This window comes from Polypterus senegalus, chromosome 2, assembly GCF_016835505.1.
Source record: "Polypterus senegalus isolate Bchr_013 chromosome 2, ASM1683550v1, whole genome shotgun sequence".
Classification (NCBI taxonomy): Eukaryota; Metazoa; Chordata; class Cladistia; order Polypteriformes; family Polypteridae; genus Polypterus; species Polypterus senegalus.
The window spans coordinates 154,458,786-154,475,102 of record NC_053155.1 but is presented as its reverse complement, the minus strand read 5'-3'; the positions used below and the strand labels follow the sequence as shown (position 1 = coordinate 154,475,102).

The following is a 16,317-nucleotide window of genomic DNA, read 5'->3' as shown; positions in this document are numbered from 1 at the left end:
GTTGACCAAAAGCACCTCAAAAGCTAGACATCATGCCAAGATCCAAAGAAATTCAGGAACAAATGAGAACAGAAGTAATTGAGATCTATCAGTCTGGTAAAGGTTATAAAGCCATTTCTAAAGCTTTGGGACTCCAGCGAACCACAGTGAGAGCCATTATCCACAAATGGCAAAAACATGGAACAGTGGTGAACCTTCTCAGGAATGGCCGGCCGACCAAAATTACCCCAAGAGCGCAGAGACGACTTATCCGAGAGGTCACAAAGACCCCAGGACAACGTCTAAAGAACTGCAGGCCTCACTTGCCTCAATTAAGGTCAGTGTTCACGACTCCACCATAAGAAAGAGACTGGGCAAAAATGACCTGCATGGCAGATTTCCAAGACACAAACCACTGTTAAGCAAAAAGAACATTAGGGCTCGTCTCAATTTTGCTAAGAAACATGTCAATGATTGCCAAGACTTTTGGGAAAATACCTTGTGGACTGATGAGACAAAAGTTGAACTTTTGGAAGGCAAATGTCCTGTTACATCTGGCGTAAAAGGAACACAGCATTTCAGAAAAAGAACATTATACCAACAGTAAAATATGGTGGTGGTAGTGTGATGGTCTGGGGTTGTTTTGCTGCTTCAGGACCTGGAAGGCTTGCTGGGATAGATGGAACCATGAATTCTACTGTCTACCAAAAAGTCCTGAAGGAGAATGTCCGGCCATCTGTTTGTCAACTCAAGCTGAAACGATCTTGGGTGCTGCAATAGGACAATGACCCAAAACACACCAGCAAATCCACCTCTGAATGGCTGAAGAAAAACAAAATGAAGACTTTGGAGTGGCCTAGTCAAAGTCCTGACCTGAATCCAATTGAGATGCTATGGCATGACCTTAAAAAGGCGGTTCATGCTAGAAAACCCTCAAATAAAGCTGAATTACAACAATTCTGCAAAGATGAGTGGGCCAAAATTCCTCCAGAGCGCTGTAAAAGACTCATTGCAAGTTATTGCAAACGCTTGATTGCAGTTATTGCTGCTAAGGGTGGCCCAATCAGTTATTAGGTTCAGGGGGCAATTACTTTTTCACACAGGGCCATGTAGGATTGGATTTTTTTTTTCTCCCTAAATAATAAAAACCATCATTTAAAACTGCATTTTGTGTTTACTTGTGTTATATTTGACTAATGGTTAAATGTGTTTGATGATCAGAAACATTTTGTGTGACAAACATGCAAAAGAATAAGAAATCAGGAAGGGGGCAAATAGTTTTTCACACCACTGTATGTTAAGTTCAATGTCTGTTGTAAGTATAAAGCTCTCATTAAGATTCCTTGCTTTGTGGACAATGAAGTTATGAAAATAAACTGTTGTATACAAGGTAAAAAACATACAATAAAAGTTATTAAATTAACTTTTTAAGTATGTTAATCATCTTACTGTATATTTAATAGCAATATCATTCACTCTGGAAGTGTAAAATGTTGAGTGTATATGAATCTCAGTATTCAATGTTAGGCAGTTAATGACAGTAGATAGAAAGTTCTCACAGTGCAATCTGCTGTATTGCATTTTTAAAAATGTCCTAGGACAGTTTAATTAGTAAACAAGTCTGTTTACCTTTCACGCTCCTGCTCTAGAAGATTAGTGAATTCATCGCTCTTCTTCATATACTCTGAGTGCTTCTTTTTCTCATCCTCCAGCTCATAGATGGTTTGTCTGTGAGACTTTTCAACTAGTAGCAGCTGGTCCAGCATGCGGCGATGTGTGTCTTTTTGTTTTTCTGCTACCTTGTCCAGCTACAGAATTGGAAAAAAAGAGTGGAATTAAAGTATACCTGCATTTAAATAAACAATACTGGCATCCTTCCCCCTTACTTCAACAAAAAATAAACACATATTTTGTGTTCAACTACATTTCTTAGATGCACAATAGATGAATTTATTGTAGAATTCATAGGCTATTTATAAAGCTTTTGCGTTACCAGAATTTCAGCCCTTTTTAGCATTCTGTCAAGCTATATGCCCATTGTAAACAGTAACCAATAATTTGATTTCTTGCTTTAGTAAGGTAAAAAAAAAAAAACATACAGTATATCTGTGAGCAGACTGATGCAGAAACATGCCAATACTATCCACTGAACGCAGTAAAACATCTTTTTATTTAGATCAATTATAATTTTAATATTTTTTATGCATGTAATTTTTCTAATAATGTGTAGACTGTAGTTTTCGTTTATCAAGGAATAATACAAATACAGACTTTAACTTGCAATCCATAATCGCCCACTGCATCATCTATTTTCAGAGCTTACTGTTTTTCCTTGTTGTATGTTCCAAATCCCACTTATGTTGCCTTTAAACTCTCTTATTTTTGGTCAGTTCCTTCCTATATATCTCAAGCTCTATTTTAATTACATGTTTGGAGCGGAATGGTGTACATCTTTATTTTGGGAAAGAAATAACAGTGGCTACTAGATGTGGAGATTTTATATTTTTTAAAACATTATAGGTGTGATACCTTCTCAATATTTTCTCTTCAAAAAGCAGTGTCTATACAGTATCTCAGTGTGACTGAGGCTTTTGATTTGGTGTGCCTTTATGCAGATCATCATGTTGTGTACTAATACAGATGCTGCTATTCCTCCCATTAGAAAATAACTTTCTCCAGACCATCATTGCATTAATTTCCCTCACAATGTTTAATTTCCTTCTCAAACCTGGCAATCTTTCTTCCCCATTTAAGCTTATACTGATTCCTCAAATGCTGCATGTAGACAATCAACATTGTGCTACTTTCTGCTGTTGTAGTATTTGTCAGTAGCCATTGTCTACAGTGTGGTCAGGCATTGTAGGTTGTACTAGCTGGCCCCATTATGATCACAACTACACACTGACTGACTGTTTTACTTTAAATTTATTGTAATCATATTGTTTTGTCCATCATTTATTACATTCATCTTTATTACATTGTTTATTTTAACTTTGTCTCCCTCTAATCTTTTTTTTTTTTTAAACCAAACTTTTACATTTGTTGCTGCTCTGCAATGCACATTGGTGTTTTAAATTAAACTGTAAAAGAAATGAACTTCCTATTCATATGTAATTGAATGATTAAAAAAAGAGACCAAGAGAGAAAAAAATTAAAAACATATAAAAGAGCAAACCTATGGATTTCAACATTTGTCACATGCAGATACACTTGCCCTACATTTTTTAGAAATTGCCTTCTGTTTCCAATTAACAAGTGTTGTCAAATAACTGCGAGAAACCCTTCTAGTCATGTTTCTGATTGTATCTCTGGGCAAAGCAGTTTGGCTTTGTGAATAGAACTAGAACCACTACGATTATCAGATCCAGATATCTGTAAAAGGAAAGGGGGCATGTATCACAGTCTTAAGACAAGGTAATTCATATATTAGTCTGAGCTAAGAAATCAACACAAAGGTGAGAGTTGGCATTCCAACAGTCTACCAAAAAGGACAAACTTTGGTTTTGGAAGAGGAAACACATTATGGCAATCTAGAGGTTTACCTATAAGTGTGATAGGGTTGGAAAAATAAAGAAATGACAAGAATAAGACAGGTAAAAAAGAGTGAAAATTATAATAAAAAGAAAAAAGCACAGGGTCTGAACACAGAAAGCCACATGAGAAATAGACTAATTCAGATATGTACAACTAGATCAAAAATGGCGACGCTGAGTTTGGCTCATGTCCGGGGGTCTCTGTTAAGATTGTGCATTTGCTTATCTTCGTTACATCACTTTCACAAACTACCACCACTTTGATTATTTGACAGAAGAACATTTTTAAATATTGGGAATCAGTTTACTGACCTATTTCGAGGTGATCTACCTATTGACCCACCGTGTCCAGGTGAGATTCTTGATGAGATCCTATGTGATGAGGGGAACAATAACGGAGGTGCTACGTGCTTACGTGTGACAGAAAGCCACTTTGTCGATGTTACAGGATCAATGCACCAGCTTCGATGTTTGATGAATGGTTCGATGTGGTAAAGCAAAATGCCGACAAACAAATGCATTCATGAGACACAGTGAAAAGGTGTATTTTGTGATTAAATTAGAAATTTTGGCTTAAGTCTTGAAATGTCCACTTTCATCTCAGTTTATTTTATCATTGAAGTAAACCTTCGTAAACATCATCTTAAAACTGACTCACTTGTTAATCGCTACATTCTTCTGGAGCTTGCTCCTAAATTGACAGCAGCAAGCTGCAATCACCACACAGAACACATTAAATTTATGATATTCCAGCTCTCTGCACATTTAGAATCCTTTAGGTATATACTTGATATCACTATCATGATGAAATGCAATAAACTATATATGTGAATTTCCCCTTGGGATTAATAAAGTATCTATCTATCTATCTATCTATCTATCTATCTATCTATCTATCTATCTATCTATCTATCTATCTATCTATCTATCTATCTATCTATCTATTATAATTTACAGTTAACGTCATTTAAATAATGAATACTGTTAATAATTACACATGTGGGGACGACACGGTGGCAGAGCGGTACCGCTGCTGTCTTGCAGGGAGTCATGTCCCTGGTGTTCCCTGCCTGGAGTTTGCATGTTTTCCTGGTGGGTTTCCACAGTGTGCTCCGGTTTCCTTCCAAAGATATGCAGGTTTGGGGATTTGGTGATGCTAAAATGACGCTAATATATGTTATTGCTTGTATCCACCTTGTGATAAGCTGATGCCCTATCCAGGGATTACTTCTGCCTCGTGCCCAATGCTATCTGGAATGGGCACATCCCTGGTTTGACGGATTTAATCATTAAACAGCCATCCTTTTCAGAGATATTGTGGCAAGGTGTTCTGGGAATTTAATGGGTGTTTCAGGTAATTCACAACACAGCAAAGCCAAACCTGTTCTCATGGTGATGATATCTTACACTGCTACCTGGTGTAATCTTCCATAGTTAAGTAAAGTGCACTCATAAGTATAAACAGTACAACGCTTGCATAGCAGTAGTGCCCACAGGCACAGAGAATGTCCAGTTCCATTGCCTCAAAACACCACTCACATCTGCTGTTGTTCCCAGTTTCAAATAAAAACTAACAGCGTCAGATCCCTGGGTGGAGGGGCGGTAGTATGTATCGTGATCGTGAGTGAGAGAATAAAAATGTTTTTTCATATTTTTTTTTTTTAAATGGTAACTTTTACAAGTACAGTACTATAAATGTACACAGTCTGTTACAGACGCAAACCAAATGTATGTGTGTACTGTATAATATTAACAATAAGAGTAGCTCACTACTGAAAACGGCAAATATAGGAGGCAGTGGGGATCGAACCGGTGGCCTCTTGATTACAAGTCAGCAAATCTTACTGCTTCGCCACAGAAGCTGTTGTATTGTCCTTGAACCTTTTGTGAAAGTGTCTATTTGATCTTTGGACTTCAGGCTTCACACATTCTATAGTTTATGCCTACATTTTGTGACATTTATTACTAAAATATGAAAAAGTTTCTGTTTTAACAGTGTGTTTACACAGATTACTGTAGAAATGAAACACACATGAAATCCATGTGTTCCAAATAACGATCTATTATTTCCACTCTGAAACTCCAGCAGTTTACTCCCAGATAATCAAACAAGGCATGATCTGGGAGAAGTTTGTGCACGTTCTAAGTCAGTGGGGGGGATGGAATAGCAGGCTGCTTGTCTTAATTGGCACGTTTACAGGACAAAAGACGCTGATGGAGAGGTACGAAAGGATTTAAGGTGGGCCGGATTTGCGAGTTTTCTCGTAGGCTCTAGTAATTCTAGCGTTAAGCAAAGCATACAGAGAGGAATTTACCTAAGACTTCCTTTTCATGGCTAACCAAGCAGATTTATGTTTGATCACCTTCTGATTCTTTCCATATTCTCCAAGTATGAATAATCAAAACCCATTATTAAAAGTAAAAGATTAAACCATGCCACTCCATATGTGGTGTTTTTTGCATTGCATACAAACAAAATGTAATTGTATCTGGCATTTAATTATCTAATTATAGAGATGCTTTTTAAAAAAATATAGCTTTGAGTAGGTATTTATTTTAAGAGTATTAATTCTCCTGGCTAAAGTTTGATGAAAAGAAGCCCATCCATTACCACCTTGTTAAATGCTTTTCATAATATTAAAGAAGATCAATCTAAATAAATCTTTGTGCTATAACTTTTGGAACTTTGAAATACTCTTTGACAATCAATGAAAAGCATCTAGCCATTCCAAATTATCTAGCCAGTTCAAATCACCAACTTCTGCTATACTTTGAAATGTAGAATTATATGAAAGATTTACAAAGAGAAGACAGAAAGAGAGCTCTGTTTTACAGATCTTTGAGGAATTGACAGCATGGGTTTAGACATGGAGATCTGGCTGCAATAACATTTTAAAGTTGTATGTAAATCAGAGAATGTGTTACTGAATTTTTAAAAATGTAAATGTCTTGACTCAAGGTGGTCTAATATATTTTAAGTTGTGTTCATTTCCAATCAGAGACTGCTACTGTTTTTAAATTGTGCTTTTTTTCTTTTTTCTTTTTCAAATTTCAAGTTCTTTCTGCATGGGTGTGTTTCCTCTGAATGAAATTTAAGATTTCTAAAGCTATTAATATTGCTTGGCCACATATAAATGCATTTTCTGTAAGCATATGTATTGGTATAAAATAATCTATATGAAGGTAAGTATTCAAAAGTCACATTACTCAACTGTCCTTTAATCGATATATAAAATAAGAAAATGGACTGAAAAAAAGAATTCAGAATGTGAATTGTGTGAGCTAACACTAATTACTTGCAAGAGCAATAGACACCTAAGTAATCAGCCAGCACTTAGAAACCCTTCTCCTTTTGACTTTATCTGAACTGAGTGTCCTTGGACTTTTTAACTCTAGTCTCTTAAATCCCATGCTAAACACACTCTTTGTATATTTTTAAACAACTGCTATAGATTGTAATTTCTGTATCTTCTCTTGTATCTTTTAGATCATTCTTTTAGAATCTTAAACCGATCGATAACTTATTAGACCTGGGGTCATTACGATCAGAATGGATCTTAAAAAGACTGAGAAAGGCAAGCACTGATTGATTATTATTGTAATCATTGTTAATTCTGTATGAAGCTACCCTAGGCCTTTAAGTTTGTCTGCATGCTTGGCAGAGATAGGAAGGCCAGTAGGCAGAGTAGAACAGGAGAGCCTAGAACGAGAAGTGCCCAAAGAAACTGACAAAGACCTCTGTGGACTGAACACAAAACTGAAGCAATTCAATGCCCAGACTCCTCTTCCATCACCTTAATTTTCTGCATAAGTGTTTTCAACAAGACTCTTTTTCAAATATGGTCTCTTTTGATTGTTTGATTGGGTTAAGGTATATTGTTAAGAACACTTGGTTTGGGTGATTGCCATATTCCCACTGGGGTTAACAGCTGAGGAAAAGATATTTTCAAACAGATTTTCAAATAGTAGTAGCATGGTGAGTGGGAATTTGCTTTGGCGATTATAACAGGTGTAGCTTAAATGTTTGGTCTGCTTATGCTAAGTTAGTATATCTCTTTGCTTAAAGTACTTGTCCACTTGCAGATAAGACTACAGTGATCCCTCGCTATATCGCGCTTAGACTTTCGCGGCTTCACTCCATCGCGGATTTTAAATGTAAGCATATCTAAATATATATCACTGATTTTTCGCTGGTTCGTGGATTTCTGCGGACAATGGGTCTTTTAATTTAAAGTACATGCTTACTCAGTTTGTTTGCCCAGTTGATTTCATACAAGGAACAATATTGGCGGATGGCTTAGAAGCTACCCAATCAGAGCATGTATTAATACTATTAATATTAATAATTAAATAAAACTCCTCAATGATATACGATGTGCTTCCCGAGTAGTGCTTGATTGTTTGCTTTTCTCATTCTCTCTCACTCTCTGACTTTCTCTGCGCCTGACGGAGGGGGTGTGAGCAGAGGGCTGTTTGCACAGAGGCTGTTTGCCTAGAAGATACGGGCGCTACTCTAAAAAATGCTGAAAAACTACCTTCACATTGCTCCCTTCTTTGCAGCTGCTTTATCGCGGTGCGCATACTTAAAAGCTCAACAGCACGTATTGATTTTTTTGATTGTTTGCTTCTCTCTCTCTCTCTCTCTCTCACTGACATTCTCTGCTCCTGACGGCGCTTCTTTGAAGAGAAGATATGTTTGCATTCTTTTAATTGTGAGAAAGAACTGTCATCTCTGTCTTGTCATGGAGCACAGTTTAAACTTTTGACTAAAGGGTGTTATTTCATGTCTAGAGGGGCTCTAATAATGTTAACAGTGTGGGAGAGTTTATAAGGGCTTAAAATATATAAAAATAACCATACAAACGTTCTGGAACGCAACCCCCGCGATCGAGGAGAGATTACTGTATACACATGAGGCACTATAAAGCAGCTATATTAAGGCAGAATTCTACACTACTACACCACAGGTAGACAGAAGATACTTTAACCATGAATAAAACATTTCGTTATTGTATAGAAATTGACTGGAATAATTCATTCATCCATTTGTCCACATAATAGAAAAACTGCTTTAGTACTTTTGATTCACTTCCTGTTTATTACCATGATATTTTGATAATCATTTATTTAGTTAATAAAAGCTATAAAATTTAAGCAAAAACAGCATTATTAAACTTACCTCAGCCACTGGTTTCTCATAAATGTCTTCCTGCCACTCTATGGTTTTCCCCTGAATTGCATCTCTCTGAAGAGCTTGAAGTACCTTTGGTGGTGTAACAAAACCATACCGAGCTTCAAGCAATGCCAGGTCAATCTTTTCAGCTTTGAGCACAGTAATAATTTCATCTCGTGCCTACAAAAAATAAATAGATTTTTAGTATGATGAATACTAGGTTATGTTATGGTACCATTTTTTGACACTTGGTGCTACAAATACTAAATGATTTCAATATTCTGGTACCGCATTATTTTATTAGAACGAAAAGAATGTTGTTACATTTTCAAAGTAGCAAGCCATTGTGAATGAAACATATGACTTTTGCTCATAAAGATGCAAACTCTTTTTTTGTAATTTTCACAGTTTTTCTGTAAGAAAATGAAAGCAGACTGAAGTCAAATTGTATTCTTGTCAACAGAAATAAATACTTAGGTGAACTAATCTTTAAAATGCTAGAGGCAGACCCCTTATATAAATAAAAAAAAAAATAAAGGAACATTTTAGCTGTCAAAGAACAGTCTGTTTTCTTCCGTTATTGATAGCTCTTGAAGCTTGCCCTTCACTTGCCAATCTGGTACATAATGCTAACAAACTTTTGTGCTAAAGTAGCCAAGGAAGCAAGTCAAACAGTTTAGTTTATCCAGGAGATGAGAACACTGTCTGATTTTTGTGATATTAGGTTCTAAAAGGTATGTCTGTACTTCATGTTTAAATTTATTGGCATGTGTGTACATAGTAGAACAGATTTTTGCTTGCACATTTCCTTAGAATAGTAACAATAATTCATTACCAACCAAAATGTACACACGTTTTTTGTTTCTACTGTATGATTTAATTTTTTTTTTTTGCATCCTCAAAATTATTTTTCTTTGCGCCGGATGTGTCTGTAGAGCATGACTTGCTTATGACTTGTACATTGTTGCCTGAAAGATACATGTGAAAACTGCTTTAACAAAGATGACACTTAAAAACACAGCCTTGTACAAAAGCAGGAATCTCTGTGCACATAAAGCGACTTAATCAAGACGACGGTTTTTGGATATTTATACTACTTATCGAACTCATCTCGCTGTCAGAAATTTAGATTTATTTTATAATTGCACATCAAACACTTACAGACAGCAAGTTTTTTTGGTGAGGTAGTTCTTTTATATATAAATTTTGACACAGAGTCTTTAAATGCTTTCCTAATGGAATCAGAATATACTAAATGTTGCATTGTAATTTACAGTATTTCCTCGTCATTATTATTATATATTATTAAACATTCAAGTTAATCAGATGTATAAATAGGAATAATCTAGAAGTGAAAAGTTCTGTGATGTTTAAAATACTATTGTTGACATTCATAGAATCGGTACCCACTTTGAATTTAACCTGAAAACTCCCAAACAGCAGGTGTAACTTTGTTTGCATCTTTGTTTTACTTACAGAATTTGGGGTACCTGAAGTGCAATATGTAGAGAATTAAAGACAGAGCAATCAAAATTTATAAAAAGATTTGGAGTATCAGGGGTGACGTGTAAAATTCGGGGCACCAGCAAATCAATGTATTGTCAGTTCCTTTTACAATGAGAATTGGCATAGTGGCAAATTAAGTTAAGTCTTGTTGTTAGCATAAGTATAGATTGGTCACTTTTTTTTTAAATTAGTGACAGCATAAGACCTGATTATGTACCCTGCTGCACAACAAATGACACAGGGAGTCAACTGTAGTAATACAAACCCAGGTGGAGAGATTTCGGTGTGTAAAATAAAATCAGATAGATTATAACTTCAAATTAGTAAGTGACAAGTGTAGCAGAGCTAAGCTTTTTTTTTCTTACCAGAATATCCCTACCTGTACACAGAGGTAAATGACTAAGAAAATCTGACTGGTTCAGTCTTGCAGCTTTTAAAGAGTCAAACTAAAACTGTTCAGTTGCCTCACCTTGAAGTTTAGTACTCGTCTGGAAAAAAAAGCTACAACATTTGTCTAACTTATATTCTCCAACCATTCAGATAGTAGGTAGTTCATGCAAAATACGTTTATATATATATATATATATATATATATATATATATATATATATATATATATATATATATATATATATATATATATATATATATATATATATATATATATATATATATAAATAAATCATGGTAAAAAGTTTCATAATAAGAACAAAAGAAATTTGACAAATGAGAGGAGACTGTTCAGTCTATCAAGCCTGTTTGTTTAGTAACAGCTAAGCTGTCCCAATATCTCATTCAGATTCTACTTAAAGGATTTCAGGGTTTCTGCTTTGAATACATGTCTTGGTAGTTTGTTCCAGAGTCCAACGACTTTTTGCACAAACAAGTGCTTCTTGGCTTCAGTTTTAAATGCAGTTCCCCTTAGTGCTATCCTCAAGTACACGATTTACTCTTAAGTAAAAAAAAAACTGTTGCTGTGTCTATTTTACCAGTGCCTTTGAGGATTTTAAATAACTGGATTAGGTCTCCACCCAGTCTCCTCTGCTGGCAACTGAACAGGTTTAATTGTCAGAGGGTGAAGTGTACTTGAGTCCTGGGATGCACTTGGTTTCTCTCCTCTGCACAACTTCAAGTGTTGCTAACTGTTTCTTGTATTGTGGTAACCAGAACTGCACACAATATGCCAGCTGTGGTCTTACTAGTACATTATATAGTTTGAGCATAACATTCCTTGACATAATTCAACAGCTTTCATTATATAGCCTAATGTTTTTAATTGCTTCTGTACATTGCTTAATTGATGAAAATGTCAACTTAAACTCCTGAAGGGTCATTTCATGTCAATTCAACCCATATTTCAAGAAATCTAATGTTCCTAGGTCAAATATTCTTAAATAAATACCAGTTGTACCCATATTATGCAGGGGACGTTCTGTAAAATTATCATAATGTAAGATCAGTACTTTTTAAGATACATCTTTATTTGTGAGAAGAGAGGGGTGTTAAATTCTTTCATTAATTTCACAAGACCATATCTCAACCACCTAGCAAATTTTGCATATTGGTACCATTATAGGTATAGTACGTAATTAAATCAAAATGTTTGGTCCAGATGACACCACATGGTAAGAGCAGACCATCAAAAATACAAAAGAAAAATATTTTTCATCTTTGGCTTTGCCATTTTCAGGCTTTCAGAAAGCATACTTACACAGTGCTTTTCAAAAGGTTATAAACAAACAGCAAATTGCATCAGGGTTTGACCAGCAGACATCACAAATGTGAAAAAATCATTTTGGGTGGTTCTAATTTTCAGCCCAAATTAATATACTGTGGGAATGTCCAGACATATTTTTAAAATTGTTTATCCTGTATCCTACATGGCCTCTTCTTTCTCAAAAAATAAGTCTTACTTTTATTTGAAACATTTCATTTTTTTTTTTCCCTTCTAAACATGGATTAAATTCACCATTTGTCAGTAATGATAATCATCAGGTTCTTCATCACTAACATGTATTGGATTAATAGAAAAAAAATAATCACCAAAAGGTACATTAAGCACAACACATGAACAGCAGCTGCTTGATATATCATTAAATACAATACTAGTTATAATGAAATGAACATCTTGGTATAGCAGCAGGAATGTGACCCATTTCATTTCTGTTTCAATCGAAGTGCAGAGTAATGAGCATCTTTGTCTTTGAGATCAAGATGGTATTGCCTCCCGCTGACTGTTGTAGGTGCACTAAACAGTGCAGTGACACACTATAATGGCACCCAACAAATATTGTTTCTCGGTGTCCAATAGTAAGTGTAGCCGCCAATGTATAAGGCGAAGTCAGGCACGGGTAAGACGCGTGTCAAAGAAATCTCTCAGTCCAAAAGTTTGTTTTAAAATATTTAGTGAAAGTTAAAAACAAATAATCCACACAAGAATAAAAAGAAAAATAGTTACACACATTGAATAAAGGCAAAAAAAAGAAAAAATGTATCTTCTATAAACTTAGCTTTTCTTAAGAAACTTTGGTTATTTCTATACTTAAAGGTTATTTCTTCTTCTGTATGCTTTAAACATACGATTCGACTCTTAAATCTTTTATTTTACGTGTTACTTCACACTCAAAAGGCCCGTAGGCCGTTGGCACATTGACACGCTCCCAGGCACGGTCACGTGCGCAAGCATGAACGCAAGCACAAACAAGAACACGGTTAAAAAACCGTATGCCTCTATACCTTATACAAGGCGAGGCTAGACACTAATTAAAGAACATTGTTTACTCAAATGACAGGAAAATACCAACTCAATTCTATTCACGGGGGTTATAGGAACCTCCCATATTTTATGCATTATCATCTAGTAAATATTCATACATTTTATAGAACTAGGAAAATGGCTCTTACAGAAAGACTGCAGGATAGTTTGGAGGCCTGATTCAGCTTCACTCTTGTCACAAATCACACCAATCCAACATTTTTTATCATACATGCACCCAGCATAGCCTTCAACAGGACATTTGTCTTATATGTGGGACGTATCTGATCCATTAGGAGTGTGATCGTAAGAGGGCAAGATCTCGGCTGCTGCTTCAGTGGTGAATATTTAGAAAGTCAATTAATTTTCTTTAGCAGACACCTGGCTGACTTTGAGTTTGCCGTCTTCTCTAGAGATTTAACAGTGATATTCTTGAGTAGCAGGTACTCTTTTGGCCATGGATAATCACATTCTATGTTCATTAACATAAAATAGGACATTGTCATTTGATATGAAAAAAATTCAGTTTTAATAACTTACTGATTGAAAACTCAATGATTACCATTATTGACACATGGTGCATTCAGCCTATGTTTAAGATGGAAAATAAACACAGAGGATTTGCATAAGAAATGTAAAATTATGTTTTGAGGAAGAAGGGACAATGTAAAATAAATGAAACATATTTTAAAAATGATCTGCACATTCGAACATGCCGTTAGGGTGCTCTGAAAATGAAATCCAAAATGATATTTTGGATTTGAGAGATCTGCTGTTCAAACCCTGATACAATTACTTTTCTGTTTGTTTTTTTATTTCAGAAAGTCTGCATAGTTATCTGAATAAGAAAAAAAAATCAAAAGTCTGTGTTGGTTACAAATGTATGTTTCTGAGGCCTAAACATAGCTAAGCCAAAAACTCACATTTTGGTCAATTTCTTTGGGCTGCTTTGACTATGCAGGATCATCTGGACCAAATGTTTTAATTTCATCACATACTATGCCAATTATTGTACCACCATCTAAAGTCCTAGCATGCTTGGTTGGTTTAGTTCTTGAGCTCTGGACTTGTGAAATTTGATGAAAAAACGAGGCCACATAAAATCGACACACCACTCTCCTCAGTAAATTGTCTGTATCTTGGAAAGTATTGATCTTAATTCAAAAACATTTTACAGTGTGTTTCCTGACTAACATGGGCACATCTGGTAATTTTTCCAGAATTTTTTGATTCTGAAGTGCATGGGCCATTGGTTGATTTGACATGGAATTGGCCTAAATCCTTTTCCTATATAACAATGTCTCATCTTGTATTTACAATTGACGTTCCTTTTGCCCATATGTAGCACATTGTACTTTCCTACATTAAACTGTATTTTCTTGATGTTCACCCAGTTCTGAAAGTTGTCTTTTTGCTACCTCCAGAGTGTCTTCCATCCCTCTAATTTTAGTGTCTTCTGTGAATTTCACATTTACTAACTATACCAGAATCAATGTCATTTAATATAAATCAAAACAAGTAATGGTCCAAGGACATCCCTGAGGGGCTCCACTGACGGCCTTATTCCATGTGGAGCATTCACCTCTTATTAAAAGTTAAAAAAAAATAAAATAAAAATAAAGACATAATATAAAATAGAAATGCACAATTTTATTATATGTTCTAATGAGTGTTATTTGCAAACTTTAAATGATTTGTCCAGTAATATAATGGTGGAGTATATTTCTGAAAAGAAAACTAAAGCGTAAATGGTTTCCAGTTGTATTAATTTTTTTTAGATAACTATGAATGAATATCTCATAAAGGAAATTTAATTCACATGTAAATCTTGTTGAATGAATTAGTCATAGGTATGAAAATAGCGCCCTCTGTGGCAGACGTGTTTGCTCGCTCCGCTCCATGCCATTTTTTTTTTGTGTTTTGTGTTTTTGTTTTTTGCCTTTTCTGCAGTGCTCAAATGCTTTGCACTACTATCATACAGCAGACAGGCATTGCTGGACATTGCTAACTCACATAGTCCCCTGGAATTTACCGGTTTTATACCATCTGAGCTACAATTCATTGTTCACTCCTGCAGCCAACACCACAACCACACCCAGGAAGACCCCGTAGCACCAAGCTCAAGTGACCAAGCTGACCCCAGGAGAGTGCTCCGGAGATAGCAACGCAAGCGAGGGAAGAGGGGAGAGCTCCACACTAGGCTGAAAGTCGTGCTCGCCGACCACCACTACCCAGCCTCTTGCTAGCCAACGTGCGGTCTCTAGAAAACAAACTGGATTAGCTAAGAGCCAGGATTACAGTGCAGCAGGAAATGAGAGTGCTGCACTCTAAATTTTTACCAAGACCTGGCTTTCGGACAAAGCCCCAGAATGCACCGTTCGGCTACAGACTCACTCCATGCACAGAGGAGACCGCACTGCAGCCTCCGGTAAGGCTGGGGGGGGGGTGGAGGGGTGTGTGTGTATGTGTTTATTAATAACTCGTGATGTGGAGACATATAGACTGTTTATAAGCACTGCTCACAAGATGGGGAATTTTTACTGCTGAAATGCCGACCCTATTATCTACTGAAGGACTTCTCTGCTGTGTTTTTGGCCACTGTTTACATTCCCCCGTGAGGTAACGGCAGCGCTCGGCAAACTCCATGACGTCATCAGCTCATCCCAATGCTGTTTTTATTGCAGCTGGTGACTTTAATCAGTGCGATTTACAGACTGTACTTCCTAAACACCACCAACATGTGAACATTAGCACCCGTGAGAAGAGCACACTGGATCATGTTTACAGCAACATACACGGTGCATACAGACACTCAGACCACATCACCCTGTTCCTGTACCCAGCCTACAGACAAAGGCAGAAACAAACCCTATTATTAAGCAAATTAAACTTTGGACCCTAGAGACTGAGAGCACCCTGCAGGACTGTTTCGCTCAGACAGACTCGGATGTGTTTAGGGTTGCAGCCACTTTGGAAGACTCATCTATCAGCATACAAGACTATGCAGAGTAATTGACTGGGTACATTAGCACCTGTATTGAAAACATCATGCCCACAACGCTAGTCAGGAAGTTCCCCAAACAGAAGCCCTGGATAAACAGTCAGGTACGCCACATGCTCTCTTGCATTTAGATCAGGCACTGAGATGGAGTACACAGCAGCCAAGAGGCATACAGAGAGAAGCTGGAGGGCTTCTATTCTACTGTTGACTCTGGAAGTATGTGGCAGGGCATACTGCTCATGACAGACTACAGGACCACTACCAGCATAATCAGCTCCACAGACAGTCTGTCGGATGATCTCAACATTTTCTACACCCGCTTTGACACATCCAGCAGCAGGAGGCACACACACACCTGGACCACCCAACC

The 16,317-nt window shown here is 36.4% G+C and overlaps 2 protein-coding genes across 5 annotated transcripts in view; one reads left to right on the top strand and one right to left on the bottom strand.

Moving 5' to 3' along the window:
* Positions 1-16,317, top strand: part of cmss1 (cms1 ribosomal small subunit homolog) — a 373,767-nt gene that overhangs the window by 162,431 nt on the left and 195,019 nt on the right. The window lies entirely within an intron of this gene.
* The window catches only part of filip1l (filamin A interacting protein 1-like), a 292,306-nt gene that overhangs the window by 141,250 nt on the left and 134,739 nt on the right, over positions 1-16,317 (bottom strand). For all 3 annotated transcript variants that reach the window (XM_039744869.1, XM_039744868.1, XM_039744870.1), the window contains 2 exons: positions 8,692-8,865; positions 1,609-1,787 (listed from right to left, as the gene is read on the bottom strand). In XM_039744869.1, coding sequence (XP_039600803.1) covers positions 1,609-1,787; positions 8,692-8,865 — 353 coding nt within the window. The remainder of the gene's footprint in view (positions 1-1,608; positions 1,788-8,691; positions 8,866-16,317) is intronic.